Genomic DNA, 21310 nt, shown 5'->3' with positions numbered 1-21310 from the left:
CCTGTAGGGCCTTCCAATGCCATGTCAGCACCATTTACTGTTTTCTCTACATCCCAGAGAGCTGTGAGGGTTCATAAGACCAGTCTCATCCCAGAACCCTGTCTGATTTACTCAAAAAAAGAAATTCATCAAATATTCTTTCAGTTGGTACCACTGGAGTTTTCTAGTAAAACGCTTTAAAATGTTCTTTTAATTCTCCTTATGTCTAGATCATGAGTACAGCAAGCTTCTTGATCACATAAGCAATTGAACTTCCATGTTACTAAACGGCCAATTAACTAGCTTGGTTTTAAAGTGTGTCATTGCTGACCCCAATCATGTCTACTCGCTGTAATATTTGACCCTGGGTGTATACATAGCATATGTTTACCTACCGAAATGACTGAAGATAGGACAGCATCAACACAGTATGCTGTTTCTTCAGCTTTTCATGTGCCTGGAGAAAGGGTTCTTCTTTAAAACATCCACATTTTGATGTCCATGAGCACTTGGCAGTTCTACAGTCTAGTTGGGGCAGGAGAGGGGAAATTCCCCCAGGGTTTGGACTCATGTACAACAAAGAATAGCATGAATTTGTTCTTGCTCAAAAAAGGAAAGAAGCAAAGGGAGAAAGAAAACTAAAACTGCTGTTCTGGCTTGTCTAGAAAAACATTTCCTAAAGTGTGTTTTGCAGAATCCTGGTCCTATTAGTATCCCACAGAACTAGGACTTACTGGCAGATATTTTAGTATACACTCGCTTAGGTCAGGGGTCAGCAAACCTTTTCTGTAAAGGACTAAACAGCAAATATTTGAGGCTTTGAAGGCCATATGGTCTCTGACACAACTGCTCAACTCTGCCATTGTGAAAGCAGCCACAGACGATATGTAAACAAATGAGCATGGCTCTTTTCCAATCAAACTTTATTTACAAGAACAGACAGTGGGCCGTATTTGGCCTACAGGCCCTAGTTTGCCAATTCCTGCTTTAGGTCTTTCCTAACTATTATGGCCATATCTGGCTACGGTCATTATGTTTTCAATATGGTATCCCTTTTGCTGTATCCTGACATTCTCCTTTTGCATGGTGCTGTATACCAGCACTGTTCAATAGAACGTTCTCTCATAATGACAGCATTAGATATCTGCACTGTCCAGTACAGTAGCCATTAGCCACATGTGGGTATTGAACCCCTGAAATGTGGCTAGTGAGACTGAGGAACTGAATTTTTTAATTTATTTAATTTTAATTTACTTAAATTTAAATAGCCATATGTGGTTTTCCATTTTTTTTAATTCTTCTTGTTTCCTTCTCTTAAGACCTAACTGCATTAAGGCATAGAGTGAGTTATGTTAATCCTGGGTCATTTAGTGTCTTTCCCCTGTGGTGACCCATGAAGGGATGAAATAGATCTCATCTAAACACAGAAAGATTCACCAAACCAAACAACTAACCAACTACTGTGGTCCGATGTCACATAAACAAATATGACTTCTAGAATTTAGTTCTACAAAGCTACTGGGGGTGGGAACAGGGCATGAGACATACTACAGAATCCATAGCTTTTTAGAGGAGATTGAGTTTGGATAGGTCCATTGGGAGCATCAGCTCATAAGCTCAGCCTTTTAAACCTCTCTTGACATGTAACTTTGCAGACACCACCAGACCTCCAAAGAAAGATGAAGAAAATGGAAAGAATTATTACTTTGTATCTCATGACCAAATGATGCAAGACATCTCTAATAACGAGTACCTGGAGTATGGCAGCCACGAGGATGCAATGTACGGGACGAAACTGGAGACCATCCGGAAGATCCATGAGCAAGGGCTGATCGCAATACTGGACGTGGAGCCTCAGGTAATGCCTAGCCAACCCTGGCACCCTGTCGTCCTGCCTGCATGCTAAGCTCAGGTTCTGAAATAAAAAATGGCATCAGAACATCACAGGTCACATAATAATTTAATAGTAAGCTACGGGAAAGTATCGGCAATGAAGGCACCATGAGTTAACCGTCTAGAATGCAAGCTGACTAATCGTTGCACTCAGGGCACACACAGTGTATTTAAGAAGTAGAGACTGTTCTCTTAAGAGATTCGTTATACTCAGAAGCTCAATAAAGTGCCCAATCGGGTCTGTGCCCGCCAGAAATCCTACAGTAATCTGACTCAGGATGAGACTCTGGCACTTTAACACAGCAGCCACCTTTCCTCTCTTGGTACAGCTCACACTAGACCATCAGAGTCTCTGCCAGCATCTTATGTTAATCGCCAGCAAGAAATTCTGATCCTGGGGCCTGGGTCCGAAATACAGCACCAGCTTTATGAATGCAAGCATGAGCGAGCCCCAGGGGATGTCAGGCAGAGCAGGGGTAGAGACCCATGGTGGTTCTTAGCCTCTGCCATCTCTTTACTGAGGGACGATGCCTGACCCTGAGCTAAAACTAGGAGGCATATGGAGAACTTGGAGAGGACTCAGAGCTAGACGCAGAGACGATTAGATGATCTGCAGATACGTCCTACACTAGAAGCAATAGAAATTTTTAAACTTGAAAAGGAGAAAGCCAAAGGCCTTACATCAAAAATGCTAACAAGCTATTTTTCATCTCTGAGGACAAACTAAGAAGAAGTGGGACTCAAAGCCCAGTAGGAAGGATTTGGGAGTTGTAGACATCAGGGCAGGTTACCGGAGAGGCTTGTGGATGCCCATGTGACTCCCAGGCCTGCCGTTTCTAAGACCAACCTGTACCAAAAATCCCTTATCACTTACAAATAGAATCAGTACAACACCTGTTGAAATGGTAGACCAGCTCCCCTCAAGCAGGCTCCGTTTCATCAGGGGGCTTACGTGGCTACCCCAGGCAGGGAAGATCCCTGTTCAAGGGCCACTGTATGAAACTTGGTCCCCTAGCCATCCCCAAAGGGAGGATGGAACCGGCTTAGCCAGGGTCTGTGTGACTTGGGGCCTGATGGCTCAGTTACTTGGCTCCAAGAGCCTAACATCAGGGCCAGTGGCTTCACCCATTTCCATGTCACAGCACCTGATGGGGTTCTTGAACTTGGAATCTGGTTAAGGGGCTGGGGAGGAAAGCAACATTAGGGTGAACACTATACAGTTTACTTAACAATGAACTTGGATCTTTATAGAACTAAATATATGATGTGTAATGCAGATTGATTTTTGTTTAACTACTAATCCCTCCTTACTAGGGATTGGAAAAATCTTCTGGCCAGGGGTGGCTAGAGGAAAAGTCTCAATCCTGGTCCTGGTCTTCGACATCCTCTCCTTGGGTTCCACACTGGTCTTCACCTGAACGTCGTTTTCTGCTGGTAGTAATGTCTCTAGCAGTATGCTGGCTGCAGGGCTCCTCAGACCACCTCTGCATTACCTCAGTCCACTTTCCAGGGCTTTCTGCCTCACCTGCTGCCGCCGCCACCACTGCCGCTATTGCTGCTGCTGCCCCACCCCTGGCATCCAGCTCTCCCCATGCCCTTGCCCAGCCCAGCCCAGCCCATCCCAGCCATGCATTGCTCTGCACTGCTGAGCGGGAGATACTTCTCTCGGCCTTATCAGGCTGCCCACAGCAGTCACTTTCACGTGTGGCACTGGGCACCAGAACACCCCTCGGCCCGGCCTGGGCATTTTCCCTGCTCCCTGTCTGCTGGAGGGGCTCACTGCATTCTTCTCTCCTGCTTCCTTTGTCCCCTCCTCAGAACCATGATCTCTTGGGAGAGATAGGGATCCTGTTCTCTGCCTGAGCCTCTTAGGGCCCGTGGCCCTGGGGTCCGGTATCACCCAGATCCTGCTCCTCTGGTTGGTCTGCTTGACCACTCTGGTCCCAGGCTCTCCTGCCCAGTGCTCCCAGGCCTAGTCCTGCTCTCACACCGACCACTGCGTCCAGCGGTCCAGCTGCAGGTGCCCACAGACTCTGCACCGCCTGGGCTTCCCCCTTGGGCTTCTCTGCCTTCAGCCCACTCTCTCCCCAGGCTGGACAAGGCCCGTGCCCTGCCTTCAGGATGCCTGTGGCCATGACCGACTCGCTGTCAGGCAGATCCTCGTTGCTTCAGGGAGGCTCTCTCCTTAGGACCTTGTCTCCATGCCCTTTTCCCACCCCGGCCCATTTGATTACCTGCTGTACTGTACCTCATGGACAGTTCGACTCAACCAGCATGTATTAAGTACTTGCTATATTCTAAGCATTGTGGCATGAGCTAAGAATACAAATAAGGCAAGCTGGTAAGGGTGAAATTCCTTCCTCAGTGTTCATCAAAAACTGTCTATAACAGAAGTGCCATGTGGCATTTTTAAAAACCCTCTAACTGCTGACACCACTCCCACTCTGTGTGGACCACAGAAAGCCCCACCTAACACTGGGGTTCAGCTCATTTTTTTTTTTAGGCACCAAAATTTTTATTAACCCACCTTCTTGCTCTCTTTTAACATTATAAACCAAATTAATCTCTTTTTGACCCAGAGTTGTGATGGGAACCATCAAGTTACAATGTGCTTTTACGTTTCTTTGGCCTCTCTCAACCTCTGGCTATCACTTCTCTTGTCCTTTCTTGGCTATCCCTTAACAATATATTCCAACCCCTGTAAAATAGGGACTAAAAGTACCAACCTCATTGTTCTGAGGTTTAAGAGAATGCCAGGCACTAAGCTGGGCTCTCAGGAGCATTCAAACGCCAACAGTTCCTCTACACCCTTTGACATAGCTCCTTCTCATCTGTCATGGACTGAGGAACCAATGAACCTGTAAACCAAGAACATGGGCATAAAGTCCATGGGCCAAGTGAGGGCCTGGATGGTAAAGTGCATGGGCTTTGTGATCACCACCGCCAACTTCCAGCCTAAGGAAGGACTGACTGAGTGAGCAGTTCCAGAACCCCTGATCTCATGGCTCCCTGTGGGTAACTCCTGTGTACCTCCATCGTGACCAGGGCCTGAGGAGGGACTTCTCAATTCCCCCTGCCACACTTGCAACAGTATGAGGGATGCAGCAGAGACCAAAGACTGAGTGACTAGCCCCAGGGAGTTGATGGGGACCATTATCAAACCAGTCTCAAAGGTGGTGCCATTTGCTCTTGGGGAGGAGAGGTGGGACCCAGGCAAGGACAGCAGCTGGAAGGCAAAGGGCAGGCCTGGTTCTCAGTAGAGGTAGTGATCAGGTTTGAAGGGGCCGTCACGGGACACGCCCAGGTACTGGGCCTGCTTCTCAGTCAGCTTGGTCAGCTTCACATTCAGCTTGCCCAGGTGGGCTTCAGCCACTGCTTCATCCAACTTCTTGGGCAGGAAGTGGACCCCAACAGGGTACTTGTCTGGGTGGGTCCACAGCTCAATCTGCGCCAGCACCTGGTTGGTGAAGGAGTTGCTCATCACGAAGCTGGGGTGGCCCATGGCACAGCCCAGGTTGACCAGCCGGCCCTTGGCCAGAAGGATGATGCGGCGCCCGTTCTTCAACAAGTAGCGGTCCACCTGGGGCTTGATGTTCACCTTCTCCACAGCGTTCTCATTCGGCCACTTGACATCAGTCTCCACGTCAAAGTGTCCGATGTTCCACACAATGGCGTCATCTTTCATCTGTTCAAAGTGCCGGCCGAGGAGGATGTTGACACAGCCCGTGGTGGTGACAAAGATGTTGCCCTCCTGACAGGCCTCATCCATGATGGTCACCTCATAGCCCTCCATGGCAGCCTGAAGCGCGTTGATGGGGTCAATCTCCGTGATGATGACATGGGCCCCGAAGCCCCTCAGGGCCTGGGCACAACCCTTGCCCACGTCGCCATAGCCCGCTACCACCGCCACCTTGCCTGCAATCATCACATCTGTGGCCTGCTTGATGCCATCTATGAGGGACTCCCGGCAGCCGTAGAGGAGCCAACTTGCAGCCAACTTGCTCTTGGTGACAGAGTCGTTGACATTGATGGCAGGCACCTTCAGGATCCCCTTGACCATCATCTTGTACAGATTGTGGACCCCCGTCGTGATCTCTTTGGAGATGCCTCGGATGCCTGACAGGAGCTGTGGGTACTTGGTGTGGATGAGGTCGGTGAGGTCACCACCATCGTCCAGAATCATGTTGAGGGGCCCGTCCTTGAAGTACAGCGTCTTCTCAGTGCACCACAGATACTCCTCGTCCATTTCACCCTTCCAGGCGTACACTGGAACGCCAGCCTTGGCAATGGCAGCTGCTGCATGGTCCTGGGTGGAGAAGATATTGCAGCTGGACCACCGCACCTCAGCACCGAGGGCAACGAGGGTCTTAATGAGGACAGCTGTCTCCACGGTCATGTGCAGGCAGCCGGCAGTGAGGTCGCCCTTCAGTGGTTTGGAGGCTGAGTACATCTCCCACATGTGCATCAGGCCCGGCATCTCATTCTCTGCGAGATCCAGGGCCTTGCGTCCCCAGGCGGCCAGGCTGATGTCAGCCACTTTGTAAGGCAGCTTGTCTGACATGCTGGCGGCGTTTCCGCACAGAGTGATGGACATGGGCAAAGGGGGCCGAGCCTCAGGCTGGGGATAGGCGCGGGGCGGGCGGCGCCGGGCAGGGCCAGCTCATTTAGTTTGTGCCATCTTAATTAATTTTAGATAGTTGAGGCCAAACCAAACACATGTCTAATGATACTATATAAGATGTTGTGGTTCAACTTTAAACCTAAGGGACTATCCGAAAGACTTTAAACCAGAAGAAAATGAGTAACCTGGCTTCTTTTAAAATAATGAGAATAGATTGTGTTCCTCTATATTTTGCCAAGCATTAGTACTCCTTACCTAATCCTTGTAACACCAAGATAGAGACATCAGTATCTACTTTTGAGGATGAAGAAACCAAGCCTTAATGTAATTTTCACTTGAACAGTCTCGGTTTGGATTTGGGGTTTTTTTTTGTTTTGTTTTGTTTTTACAGTAAATCTTAGACTCCTTTCACTGTACCATCCTAGAAGAGTTAACCCTGTTTAATCCTTAAGCTGGTGCGCCTTGTATGTATGTGGTAGTACAATTTAAATCTTTAACATTTAGAAAAATCTGTAAGGCGGTCAAACCTGAGGAAAGCTATAGAGCTGACTTCTCATAAAGCCATGGCTCAGAAAATAATCTATGTCCCTAAAGCTGGAACTATAATAGCTCCAGTGTGTAATCAAAACAATTTTAGATTTTAATTTTATTCTGATTTGTCCATTTGCAGCATTAAAGAGTTGACAGTAGCAGAATATTTGTGGCTTTGCTTCTGCCCCCAGGGAAAGGTTGTCATCAAGGGGTAGGTACAGTCTTGTTAGGAATCTGTGCTTGGAAACAACAGCCATGTTTTGAACTAGAGGCTGTTTTGTGAATTCAGTTGGCCCTCTTAAGATTGTTTCTGGGGTCACTGTGTTCTTCCTTAAACCCTTAGATCTTTGTGCAAAATGACTCAGATGCTTGCCCTTTTTAATTTTGCAAAAAAACAGATAAGTCTTAAAGATGTCTGCTTCTTAGATACTTGGTCAAATGAGTTTTTATTCCTTGAGGGTAGTAACCTGACAATTATTGGCCATAGATGAGCCATTAAATCAATTTATCTCCAAAAGAGAACTTTAAACGCTAAATTAACGCTTCTTTGGCTGTTTGAACCCAGTGTATTTTCAGTGATCTTTCTAGACTCTCTCTCCCCTCTCTGGGATTCAGAAAGAGATATTTGCCTGTAAATATTAACAAATTTGTGTCTCATCTTAAAAGTCAAAAAGGAAGAGGTTTTAGAGATCATCTTAAAGCCACCTATTAGTGGCCTGAGGGAGGGGAATCCTTGTGAAGCAATTCCATTTCCTGTTCCTGAACTTCAGGCAAGCTGAGTCTGCACACACACACACACAAAAAACTGGCCCCCACTTGAGACCCATAAGTAGAGCAGAGTATGGGGACAGAGGCCTTCGAGAAAAAATGAGGACATGTGTGGTGACTCTGGTGAAGATAAGAGGGAGACTAGGCAAGAAAATCTCAGTCAGGATTCTAGGCATCTTATAATCTTTGAAAGTACAATAATATAGGAGAGAAACTCAAAGCCGTGAAAAGGAGGAGGAAGCAAATATATTCAGTACTAACCACAGAGACTACTGTAGTTACTGTGATAAACATGAAATTTGGCTCTGAACTTCCTGGCAACCAGGACAAAAAGGAGAATGTCACGGATCACATAATTCTCATCTAATAGAAGTATGTCAGTTCTTTCCTTGGAGTTAATTACTAAAGGAATATAACCTGATTGTTAGACATAAGAGGCATTTGGTGGTGTGGTGAGTACAGTCTTCCCGGACAGTCTCATGCAGTAGGTGCAGAATGACCTTCATGTCTTCGTGGATAAAAGCTAAGGGCGTGAATGCCGTGCAGAGGAGGGTAATCCGCAGGGAGCTAACAGTTGCCGAGTCGTGTGTTTTCTGGTGCAGAATAGAATAGCAGGCTAGAACTGAAAATACTCAAGACAATTGGGTGGCTATCAGGCTGCAGTCATTGAGTGGAGAAAAGGCCATTTCACGCCTGGGGTGGCATTCTCGACTTCATCCGTGGGTTGTGGCTGTGTGGACTTCCATCTGGCACTCAGAGTAGCTTCAGGGATGGAAGCAAGGGTAGGGACTGTGCCTTAGGATTTTTTTTTCCCCATCTGAGTTGCCCAGAAGGTGGCTCTGGGTGGATGTGGGATGATGAGGAAACCTTATGTCTCAACTGACCCTGGAGTCACCTGATTTATGAGCACAGGAAGGATAGAAAAAGGCCCAAAATAATATTCACAAAAAGGACAGTTCTAAGTGAAGATCACTGTTAAGCTCGATTGAGCTATATACAGACTTTTTCATGATGGTTGTTCCTTGCTAAAATCTTCAGTCACAAAAGGATTTGCAAGGAAATGCCAATTACCTCTTTCAAAAATGAACATATAGAAGCTTGAAGAGATTTCTCCCATGGGGAATCTGAGCCTGTGACTTTCACAATTAAAGCAGTTTGAGGGCAGGTAAAACAATGTGCCAGGCTCCGTTACCCCACAAGGAGAAACTGTAACTAAAGAAGAAAAGACAACCCTCAGGGCTTCCCTGGTGGCGCAGTGGTTGAGAGTCTGCCTGCCAATGCAGGGGACACGGGTTCGAGCCCTGGTCTGGGAGGATCCCATATGCCGCGGAGCAACTAGGCCCGTGAGCCACAATTGCTGAGCCTGCGCGTCTGGAGCCTGTGCTCCGCAGCAAGAGAAGTCGCGATAGTGAGAGGCCCGCGCAGCGCGATGAAGAGTGGCCCCCACTTGCCGCAGCTGGAGAAAGCCCTCGCACAGAAACGGAGACCCAACACAGCCATAAATAATAAATAAACTTAAAAAAAAAAAAAAAAGAAAAGACAACCCTCAGAACGGGAGAAAATATTTGCAAACGAAGCAACTGACAAAGGATTCATCTCCAGAATTTACAAGCAGCTCATGCAGCTCAATATCAAAAAATCAAACAACCCAATCCAAAAATGGGCAGAAGACCTAAACAGACATTTCTCCAAAGAAGACATACGGATTGCCAACAAACACATGAAAGGATGCTCAACATCACTAATCATTAGAGAAATGCAAATCAAAACTACAATGAGGTATCACCTCACACCGGTCAGAATGGCCATCATCAAAACATCTACAAACAAATGCTGGAGAGGGTGTGGAGAAGAGGGAACCCTCTTGCACTGTTGGTGGGAATGTAAATGGATACAGCCACTATGGAGAACAGTATGGAGGTTCCTTAAAAAACTAAAAATAGAACTACCATATGACCCAGCAATGCCACTACTGGGCATATACCCAGAGAAAACCATAATTCAAAAGAGTCATGTACCACAATGTTCATTGCAGCTCTATTTACAATAGCCAGGACATGGAAGCAACCTAAGTGTCCATCAACAGATGAATGGATAAAGAAGATGTGGCACATATATACAATGGAGCATTACTCAGCCATAAAAAGAAACGAAATTGGGTCATTCGTAGAGATGTGGAGGGACCTAGAGTCTGTCATACAGAGTGAAGTAAGTCAGAAAGAGAAAAACAAATATCGTATATTAACGCATATATGTGGAATCTAGAAAAATGGTACAGATGAACCTATTTGCAGGGCAGGAATAGAAAGGCAGACGTAGAGAACAGACGTGTGGACACGGTGGGGGCAGTGAGGGTGGGATGAACTGGGCGACTAGGTTTGACATAAATACACTACCATGTGTAAAACAGATAGCTAGTGGGAACCTGCTGTATGGCACAGGGATCTCAGCTCGGTGCTCTTTGATGGCCTAGTTGGGTGGGATGTGGGAAGGGGGAGGGGATGTGTGTATACACAGAGCTGATTCACTTCGCTGTGTGGCAGAAACTGACACAACATTGTAAAGCAATTATAGTCCAATAAAAATAAATAAGTAAAAGAATAAAATTCAGAAACATAATCCTAGGAAAAGTGAACCTTGCACTAAACAGGAAAGTCAAAACCTTTACCAACCAACTTGCCTCTTACATGCCTTTATATTCATAGAGGCCAAGAGATTCTCTTCAGCCATGAAAGCACAGTGCCCTCTAGTCAAACCTGCCTCAAAAGGCAAAATAGACTTTGTGAATTATATGTACTGCTTTTACATTTTTGTTTGATCAAAAGACTATTTCTGCCAGGTGCCATCTGGGGCATGAGGAGGACAACTGAACGAGACGCAGCCCCTGCCCTCAGGAAGCTTAGCCGCCAGCATCCAGGCACTTGCATTTCCAGGGTGGCGGGCACTACAGGTGCCTAAGTGTGGGTGTGTCAGGAGCATACCGGCGGGGCGCCTGACTCAGCTCAGAGCTCATAAAGGACTTCCCAGAAGAAAGAACACTCAGCCAAGCAATAGGGAAAGTGGGGAGGGGGACGAGGGGATGGAATGTCCAGGCGGAGGGAGTAGGAAGAGAAAGGCTGGCCCTTTCTGGAACTGAAAGTAGTTCAGCAAGGCCAGTCCATGGAAGGGAAGGGACAGAAAGGTAAGCATGGGCCAGCTCATGAGGCAGGGATCTGACATTTATGCTCAGGAGGGTACATTTTTCCCCAAGGCCAAGAAGGAGCTCTTGAAGGGCTTGGAGTGGAGGAGTGATGGAATGGGATTTGCATTTCCGAAAGATTGTTCTAGTGGCAGGGTTTAGTAGGATTGGAAAGCAGCAAAACTGGAGGCAGGGCACCCAAATTGCTACTACAGCAAACCAGACACAAGAGGGAGGAATAGGAATAGGGCAAAGCAAACAATTGAAAGGCTATTTACAAAGCAAACTATGTGGCTAACAGAATAGACATGTTAAATTCTTACATAAAGGACAGCAAGATATTTACCCCTGACGCATACGCATTAATTACATGTCAGTGACTTGTGAACTGTGTGCCTATGTTGGGTTTTGTTGTGGGGTTGGGAGGTGTCCTGTCCTAGGGCAGCAGCAGAAGCAGCAACCCCTTACCAGAATCAACTCCCACAGCATCAGATGCTGGCTTTGCAGTATGTCTGTGCAAACTAGTAGCTTGCAGTTAGTGGTTTCTGATACCTTGGAATGGAACCGAAAGGGGCCTCAGAGGTCCCTCTCCCTTGAATGTGGCGTCTTCTCATGGGCCTACAAATTGCCCACAGCCATACGGCTCCATCCCTGGACAGGGTGTCCCTTCCCTATGAGTCCCACAGAGGAGAGGGCTTTCCTCAGGACAACTCAGAAGGCCTATGTCAGTGCGAACACAGCCCTCGTGGTCACAGTGGCCGTGATTTGCTCTCCTCATGAGCAATCTGAAATTTGAAATGTGGTGTAGTGCGCTCTGGATGAGTGCTGAAGCCACCCTGCTGGTCCGAGTCTACCCCAAAATGCATTTCCTAGGAATTAAAATTCAGGCTACAATTAATAACCAGGTTTAAATGAACATTAACCAACATAATCAGTGTTCACTTTTCTGAAGAAAAATAAGTCGGATTGATTCATGAGATTCATAAGAAAAACGTCCAGTTTGTCAGCTTTTATTTGCCAATGGCTATTGTCCATCCTTTGGATGAAAAGAAGTAATATAAGTTATTTATAAAGTTGGTAAATTTAATAATATCTTGCCAAAAATTTGAATCAAGGGCTTTTCCAGTTGTATAATTTTCTATGAACTCATTTGAATGTTTGCATTAGTTATTTCTCCTTTTAAGTCTCAGTTTTCTTTTTTTTTTTTTTTTTTACACAGGCACTGAAGGTCCTGAGAACTGCAGAGTTTGCTCCTTTTGTTGTTTTTATTGCCGCACCAACTATCACTCCAGGTTTGAATGAGGTAAGAATTAATCAGTTTTTCCTCTAATCAGCACTCCCCCGAGTAAGGATGCATTTGTGTTGTGCATTCCAGAGCAAAGCCCCATCTCATTAAGACAACTAAATGAAGCTCTGCTTTGTTTTCCATGCTGGCCAGTAAGATTTCCAGAGCTTGAGGTCCTCTTTCAGGAGTAGGAATTACACACCACAGAGAGGTGTGGTTCTTCTGAGATCAGAATCATTAGGCAAATGCAAGCTTTAGTCTCCAGTGCAGTCCGCCTGGGGCCTTATCCATGGGTCTGCTCCCGCCCTGAGGGGCTGCCAGCCCCTCCTCTCCTGATAGCGACTGCGACTGCGCTGAGAGCTCTGGGCGAAGAATTGCCTTGCCTGGGGAGAACTATAAGGCATCCACCTCCTTGGCTGGGCTGCCCGGACACCCCTAGGCAGCCTCCGGAGTGGAACCCGTGCAGAATCTCTACCCAGGCCCTTGGAGACTACCAAACCTGGAAATGAGCTCTGTCCCCTCTCAGGCCTACTCAAGTCAGCAGCCGCCACGGAGATGGTGCCCGCGAGGGTCGGCAGCACCATCTAGAACCAGGTTGGCTTACACAGCCTTCTATTGCTGGGCAGATAAGAAGGTAGTTATGGAGTGTCTGGTGAGTATATTGCTGCTTATCTGCTGTAGGGTCATTCTTAAGAGGAAACTCTACACAAAGTTTTCCTGAAGGCCATCACTTCTGCAGGGTCTAGAAATCACCAGGACGCTCTTGGCACTGTCCAGTTAACAGTGGCCTAGACTCACCCAAGCTTATGACAGTAAAATCAAGGCTTGGAGATTTTCACTTTAAGGAAAATTAAATATCTAGATTTAAGGAAGATTAAAGAACTAGATTTCTATGTCACTCATATTTTTCAGTCATTTTTTGTCATTTCATTTGCAAAAGATGTAGTCCTTGGTAAATTCTACTTTTCCATCTTATCTAATACACAAACATGTTTGAAACTCCACATTGTGGTTAGCTCTTATCCTTTGGTTACCATGTATTTTTCTTGAATTATCATCTTTGCTTTGTTTTTGTTTTTGCCTATTTTCCTGCCCTTTTACTAATTTTCCATAGCTGCCAAAATGGTGCAGAAAATTGCCTGTAAGTACCAGCTAGGAGGTGATGAAATACAGCCTCGTCTCCTTTCATAGATTTAGAATGTAGACATTTTGTTCCCACAAATCCTTGCTTTTGCTGTTAGAATAAAGGCATTTTGTTTTCACTGAGTTAAACCGTGCTCACGTGTAAGTCAAGCCTGCAGACAAGCTGTTGTAGAGGAAGAAACTGACAAACATGGCTTCATCTTATAAGATCCTTAAGAGGGAGCTTTATTTTTTTTGTGTGACGAGAACTGCATTAAAAATTTGATGCTCTCAGCCATAAATTTTCTTGAATGTTTTCATCAGCCCAGCTTTCTGAGCAAATTATAAGCTCTGCTAGTGGTTCTTGAAGCCCACCCAGGACTGTATATTCCAATAGAATCCCCTAGCCCGGAGAGTGACGTGGTAGGAATTGCTCCTTCTCGTACTGGTAGGAAGCACTCCTGTCTTTGGGTGAATGCATGTTTCCTAAAATGGGGCTTTTGCTTTGTGTTTATTGTAAAGCCACAGTGAAAATACTATGCTTTTTAAGTGCAAGCAGAAAGTGTGTTGATATGACCTTAGAAGGTGATGATTAACTGAGGTCTTATCTACACTGAAGTAGTTAACACCTAACATCCAAAGCATGTCACGTCCTGCTTTGAAATTCCGGTAGATGACAAAGCAGGTTAGGACACTCTCATTTCAGAGTGTCCTGATAGAAAAGATTGAGTCCCCAACCTTTCTGGTGTCTGTCATCCCCACTGTGGTGCTGTGATGGAATCGAGTGTTATTATTTCACCTCGAATCCCCTTGCCAGAGGGCTGCACCCACAGGCCGAGGTTCATCAGGAAGAGTCTCTTACAAACAGATGGGCCTCAGAGAAGAGGAGGGCTCCTAAGCCAGCAGTGGGTGCCAACAGCTCCCAAGTCCCTGAAGGCACCGCACCTTTTAGTTTGTCTGGAGATCTGTCTCTGTCATCATGGGCCCCCATTTCCTAGTAGACTTTCTCTGTCTCTTGACTATAGATTTAACACTCATCAAATCGTATAATGGCCAGTATTAGTCAGCCAAGTGCTTGTTCTTTCGGTAACATTTATTAAGCACTTACTATGTATAAGGCACAATGCCAAGTGCTGGGCACAGCAAGGCAAGTTTGAGCTCTAGTTGGGGAGAGAGATACTAATCAAATAAACAGGTATTTAATTGTATCTATATATATTTCAGACTCCACCCAACAGCTCAGCTATCTAGTCGGTTACTTTGACTTACAAAGTTTCCTGGTTTCAAATTTGAACTTGCCCATTAAAAGTTCAGCATAACAAGATCTGACCCATGAAGATGCAGAGGCAGACTTTCTGGTGGCCCTTAAGAGATCCCCATCTTGAAAGAACTGCCATCCTGAGGCTCTTTGTAGTGCGCTGCAGGAGTTGAGGGAAAGCCTTTACTGCCGCGAAGAGTTCAATAGCTGCTTTTCCTTCAGAGTTGTTTCCATAAGAGATGTAAGTACTTATGAACAGTGATATTTGGCCATTTCCAATGCAGACCAATGTGAGGGGATTCATCAGATGCCAGCTGCCGTTGTATCTGGGAAATGGCCTTATTTCATCCATTATTTGTAACATCCAAAAAGCTTTGCCTCTGGCATCCACTGCTGTTGAGTGAGGGCCATTATATGTAACTGAATTCCTGGAACATATTGAACCTCTAAGTAGAATAGAGAGAAATACAACTTAACTTGTTTTCCAGAGGCAGGGGCTTCTTGGCGCAAACACAGCTGGGCTCTGGGGCCTGGTGCAAGCAAGTGCAGAGGACCAAGGGAAGGGGATGCAGGGCTCTGACCTCGTCCGTCCCACCAAACGGGAGAGTGGCTTGAGATGAGGCGGGCCTGGGTCAGAGGAATGAGGGCAGAGTGGTTCGACTCTGATAGTCAGTCCCCACTGACCCCAGGGCAGACACTGCTTGGCTGGGGTGGGGTGATGTGTTTGCTGAAGAGTGTCTGTTTCCTCTGGTCCGTCCGGTTTGGCGTGGAGCCCCCTGTTGCATGGTGAGCAGTCATGGTTGCAAGCCGTAGTTCTGTGACCCTGCCATCCCGGGGACCGTCATCTCCTCTGTCACGAAGCGGGCTTGGCCTCACGCCCAGATGTGGCACATCAAGGTCTGGCCTTGACTGTTTCTGACATTGGGACGGACAGAAATGTGACACGAGAAAAAAAATCCGGCTGACTTTTCTCTTTGCTCTTCCCTCCTCCCACACCCATCCCTACCTCCATCCCATCACCATTTAGGATGAATCTCTTCAGCGTCTGCAGAAGGAGTCTGACATCTTACAGAGAACATATGCACACTACTTCGATCTCACAATTATCAACAATGAAATCGATGAGACAATCAGACATCTGGAGGAAGCCGTGGAGCTCGTGTGCACAGCCCCGCAGTGGGTCCCAGTCTCCTGGGTCTATTAGGCCTCTCCCCAGATATCTGCCGCATAACTGGGAGCCACCTCATACATGGAAAAGCCTCTGTTATCGGCCTTGTGTCAGCAGGTCGTGGTCCCTAGAGACTACCTAGTTGTAGTGTGACCTACATTTATATTATTGTCATGTCCGAATAGATAGGAGGAGAAAAACAATTACACACTAATTTAAAGAGACAGTATCTTTTTTAATCAGTTCTCCTAAACTTTAATAAAATGTATCTTTAAATGTATGTATTATTCAATCCTTTGGAATGTTATATTTTTGGAAATCATAGCTTTTTATTTCCAAGGCCCCTAAAAACTGCACAAAATAGATGCTGCTTTCTATAATCTATTTTAATAATAATAAACAATGATTCTGTTACCTTGACTGGGGTTGGAACACTACATTCTTTTTAGAGTCTGATTTTATGGATTGGAATATCTTTCTTTCCTTTATTTATTTGAAATAATCAGTCTAGTGATTACAAAACTCATAAATTTTTAAAGGCCTTTTTTTTCCTCTTTTTTTTTTTTTAGAACAGTATTTTTTTTAAGTCCTTTATGTAACATCCAGATAATGTGATACTGTCTCTTTGAAGCACCCTGTAAACCTTTTAGAGATTTGAAGTTGGGTCTTGACTCTTAATGCATGTGGACAGTCGCGAGCGTTTATGCTATCGGTGTGTCTGTGTTGGACAAAACAATCTGTAATCTACAGCAAAGTACATTCCGTTCACGGGGCACACCCAGGGGAATAAGAATAAAATGCTATTATGACTAAGTTGTAAACCTATGCACATCCCTTGCATTTCGGGCAACTTTATAAAAAACAAACAAAAAGAAACTGATTTTTATTAATAATAATCAATCATGTAGTGAAATGTGTTTGTAATTTTGTCTCAATTTAATTTGTTGTAAGGTGGGAGGGGGAATTGCTGGTTTCACCATTTCAGATCTGTGTTGTCTGAGAGTATTAACGTTTTAATTAAGCAAAGAAATGAGGATTTTTAATATGTATGTAATTGTTTTAAAGCACCCATTTTAAGAGAATATACTGTGCAATGAAGAAACCAGTTTAGGCATTTGCTATAAACTGAATTATTCCAAAAGAATAATCTATAACAGCCCTGTAAATTCCTTTAAAATGATAACTAACAGGACAGTTTGACCAATTTTTTTTAAAATATACTTCCTTTTATGTGTTCAATAATTAAATGACTTTGGGTCCTTCATTTCATTATAGATTTGTTCAGGTTTACAAGGTGATGATCTTTTAGATTTTATAATCCATTAGATGCTCACTGAAACATCAAAGGCCCAGGAATGACGACTATCAGTTAGCAGGACAACAAAATACTCTGCACCCAAGGGCCACTAATGTGCACCTGTGCTTTCTCCTTCCTCTTGCTATATCCCTTGGCACAGGAGAATCATGTCCTTGTTGCTTTAGAGACATTAACCATCTCATCACCCTTCCGCGAGGTCACATTCTTCCAATACAGGAGATTCAGGCTGGGGGGGGGGGTGGGTCTTCTGACTCTTTGCCAGAGGTCAGTGGAAGGTTTTTCATTAGAGTGTCTGTCAGGGTGTGAAGTGGTTCTATTAACCTGAGATCCTTGAAAAAATACCATCGAGTTTGCTTCTTTTCAGTTAGATGGCCTCATTGCTTTGTGCCCTGGCAGGATGTGCAGGATGTGTTCTGAGCGGAACAGCTCCTCTGTGAAGGACCACACCGAGAAGGCATTTGGATACTCTTTTCAGGGTGTCACCCTCCCCTCCCACCTACTCTTATTAAACAATGCTGATTTTTCCTCTGCTGTTGTCCTTTGTGGGTAACCAGATGAGTATACAACTTACAAAGTGCTGAGTAAACTGCTTCTGTTGGGACCCACAGCAGGGTGACCAAACCACCAAACCAGAGACACTGTGGATGGAGGGAGAAACCCCAAGAGCTGATTAGGGCTGTGTTAGGACTGATTTAAATCTACCTGATGCCAAGGCCAGGCAGTCATTCCCATGATGGTACTGGTCACAATCCGGGCTCTTCTCAGTGTGAAACTGCCCACTCTACCTCTTTTCCAATGAAGCACAAAGAAGAATACAACTAACACCTGAGAACAGAAGCTCCCTCCCTCTGGTAGAAACCCCACTTGTCCTCTAAGACCAAATCTCCAGAGATGCTCGACGATGCCTGTCTTAAGCCACCCACCATGCTGATAAAGGTGGGTCATGCAGAGGAAGAGAAAAGCAATGCCAGTGTAAATGTCTGGCCCCAGGATTGAGAAGCACTGTAGCACTCATCCTCTCTCCTCCACCGCTTTATGCGTGCTCAGAGAAGCACACAGGCAGGCGGCATTCTCACCATTGCGCGTGTGGCAAAATTCCTGCACCCAGAACTCATTCTGTCTAACTTCTCAGAGGTCGTCTGTTCCCTTCCACTAATACACGTCTTCTCTCAAGCAGTGTCTTTTTGACCTAGCAGAAAATACTTAAATTTCTGAATCCAGAGTAATTTCAGTACATTGCTGCTGCACCTCCATTACAATTGTCCACTAAGCAATCAGAAAATTGCTAAAAAGCTGCTTTACTGTTTCCATTCCATCAACAAAATCATTTGTTTTCCTTTAAAAGAACAGAGCGAATGGTTAGATTATTAAATCTTAGCACTGATCAACTGAGCCATATTCTGAGGGCTCTCTTTCCAACCCCATTGCCCACAGCAAGAAATGGGGTGTTTTTTATATGTCAAATTATCTGTTAAAAAGAATGTCCTGATTTTCTAATCATAAAACAGTAATTACTTTGCACACGCAGCATGTTCCATTCTAACACTAAAAAGGAAAATGTCAATTTAATTCAGGAAGCTTCCCAGTGTCAAGATAATATGGTAGCTTTTTTAAATGCAATTAAGTGTAACTCCTGTCAGTGAGATGGTTTAAAATATTTGCTCAGAGAGGAGAAGAAATGGGTGACCTACTTCTTGCAATTTGCACTCAGAAGGCATCTTCTGAGCCCGTCCCATTGGTGGTGGGATGTCAGAAGATGCTGCAAAGCCCTCACCGCACAAAGGGTCAGCACATGCTCCTTTCCCCGGGGCCCATTCCATCTCCCACCGCTGGGGCCAGCCCGCCGGGCCTGGACTCCATGCTACAGTTATTTTTTTAAAACCTTTGATCTCATTATTGCAGACGAGGTTTTTTGGTTTGTTTTTAAATCACTTGTAGTTAATCTGTTCATTAAGGCTTTGAGTTCATTCCTTGAAAAAGTGTAGTCAGTCGAGCCACCCTTGGGGAAACAGAGGTGGAGATGCCCGGCGTGGACACTGCCCCTTAAGGACAGGCAGCCCAAAACAAACGCTCTTGTCTCCCACTGATATGCTTTTCTTCATTTCAGGTCAATCTCTTGGGGCAAAGAGAACATGCCACTAAAGCTAGCAAGAACATTTCTTGATTAATAAATTCTTAATTTTAACACCTCCCACGCTGTCTCCTTGGAAAGAGGAGAAGGCAACTTGCAATCAGCATTCCAAACAAGCCCCTTCTCATCCTCATCCCTCCTGCTTATTTCCTATCATCAAACTGGTGTGTGTGTGCGTGCGTGCGTGCGTGCGTGTGTGTGTGTGTGTGTGTTGGGGGGGAAGGGCTTGTTTTTCCAGAACTGGACACGGCCTCCTAATTCCATCCTCTTTACAAGGGGTTATGGTACCAAGGTCCCCGAGCATTCTTTCTCTTGTTCTGCGCCTCTGATTAATTCTCCTCTTAGAAAGCTCTTTTGCTTCTCACTGCAGCTTGCAGAGGGGCTACAAGCTTTACTCATGAATCGTTTCATTTGGTAGAAATTTTCCAGTTTTTACCCCTTTAGAAGTAAGGTCTTCCTCTCCATTTGGTGTCTTCAGTTACAGGACATTGCCTGTAAGGCTCAAGGCTTGATTGGCTTTGCCCACACCCAGTTATCAGTTTGCCTTAAACTTGGAGCTATTGGGAGTCTCAGGTCTTCCAGCTTAGTGAGTGAAGTTTAGGTGTGACATGCATCCAGGAAGTGGGAGAAAGGGAGAAAAAGAGAATGTTCACCAGTCCACATCCCTTTATCTGGTCTTTTCTCTGCTACTCTTGGGCTGCAGAAGGTGGGCAGACCTGGCCCACAGAAGGAGGAGGAGGGCCGCACCATCTCTAGGCCAGGCATTGCCAAGTCTTATCTCTTCATGGGGGAGGATAGAAAATCCAGAGCTCCCACCACCCCTCACTAACCATCAACTCTCTTGACCCTGTGCAAATGGACAGAGCAAAAGAAACTGGGAAGAGGTGTCTGGCACAGGAGACCTCATTTCTGGCCCCAAGCACAACTTGCTATCTTATGTATGCGCAGAAACTTGGAGCTTCGCTGCCATTTCTGTGTTCCTTCCCTTCTCTCCCGCATGTGACCAAAGGAACGTGCCAGTGGTCTCGCCAACAGAGCCCTGGGGGTGACCATCTTGGGACCCAGAGGCCATGCAGTCTCTTCAAAGGAGTTCTGCTTGGGGGTAGAAATAGGTGTTCCTCCACAGTGCGTGGCCCCAGCTATTATTTTCATTTTCAAGAGACCAAGAATTGGAGGAATCGATTTCCGGTCTCTGCTGTGTCCCTGGATGGCGCCTGTGCAGGCGGTGGGAGGCTATGGGGGCAGCAGGCCCGGGGGCTGATGCGAAGGCCACACGATCCTCACGTGCGGAGGCCACAGCATCATGTTTAATTGCCAGGCAGATGCGTCGCCGTTCAAGCTCAGTTCTGGGGTTGTTTTGCATAAAGTTTTGCCAACGTGTTTTTGTTTGTTTTTTTTTTTTCTGTATGTATAATTGCCTTTTTATAAAAGGTTTTGAAGTATTGTCTCAGTGATAAAAAGAGAGCGATGTTAACGGTTGTTGTATATTTCACCGTATCCAATTGTAAGTATTTGAAGGGTACAGCGAAGCCTTAGCGTGCAAGAGCGTTTGTGCAGGAGGTGTCCTCTGACACCCAGGAGGTGAGGGGATCGGAAAGTTTCGGATTCTTTGTAAATGCCCCGCTTTTCTTTCTCTCTGTGTGTATATTTACATGCCTTAGCACACGCCCTCCCACCCTGATCCCTTTGCCCTGTCGCCAGAACAACCAGAACTCTGGTGCACTGCCAGTACAGGACAAGTCGACAGAACCCTAATCAGTTATCTCTCGTGTGCCAGGGGAGGAAGAGAAACTCCATAGTATTCTTTGTAGAATATACATACCTGTAGGATGCTGTGTAATGGGAAACCATAGAATTGGGCTTTTGTCATTTCAAAGTTGGAGAAATGTATGAATAAAATGTATAAAACACAAAAAGGTAGTTGTCTCCTCAGATTGCAGGCCAAACAGCTTGGGGACAAACCACCGGAGGATCACTTCCCGGCTCCAGTGTCCACCCTGGCAGCCTGGGTCGTCAGCCTGGCTGTGCAGATTGCATTCTGAAAGCGGTTCAAGCTCA

The 21310-nt window shown here is 45.7% G+C and overlaps 2 protein-coding genes across 13 annotated transcripts in view; one reads left to right on the top strand and one right to left on the bottom strand.

Moving 5' to 3' along the window:
• Positions 1-17646, top strand: part of CASK (calcium/calmodulin dependent serine protein kinase) — a 398598-nt gene extending 380952 nt beyond the window's left edge. For 6 of the 12 annotated variants that reach the window (XM_036839512.1, XM_036839505.1, XM_036839511.1 and 3 more), the window contains 3 exons: positions 1635-1837; positions 12190-12273; positions 15663-15839. In XM_036839512.1, the coding sequence (XP_036695407.1) occupies positions 1635-1837; positions 12190-12273; positions 15663-15839 (464 nt within the window). Of the gene's footprint in view, positions 1-1634; positions 1838-12189; positions 12274-15662 lie in introns of all 12 variants that reach the window. The other 6 variants (XM_036839503.1, XM_036839508.1, XM_036839507.1 and 3 more) reach the window with 2 other exon arrangements.
• On the bottom strand, positions 5009-6433 carry LOC118888472 (adenosylhomocysteinase-like). Its single transcript, XM_036839513.1, has one exon. The coding sequence runs from the start codon at positions 6431-6433 to the stop codon at positions 5126-5128; it is 1308 nt and encodes a 435-aa protein (XP_036695408.1). The 3' UTR covers positions 5009-5125.
• Positions 17647-21310: the final 3664 nt, after the last annotated feature.

Source organism: Balaenoptera musculus, chromosome X, assembly GCF_009873245.2.
Source record: "Balaenoptera musculus isolate JJ_BM4_2016_0621 chromosome X, mBalMus1.pri.v3, whole genome shotgun sequence".
NCBI lineage: Eukaryota > Metazoa > Chordata > Mammalia > Artiodactyla > Balaenopteridae > Balaenoptera > Balaenoptera musculus.
This window is presented reverse-complemented; position numbering and strand designations above follow the sequence as displayed.

What these genes read in the sequence shown, in the direction of transcription:
- LOC118888472 (XM_036839513.1), bottom strand. Translation starts at nt 6,433, where the DNA reads ATGTCAGACAAGCTGCCTTACAAAGTGGCTGACATCAGCCTGGCCGCC.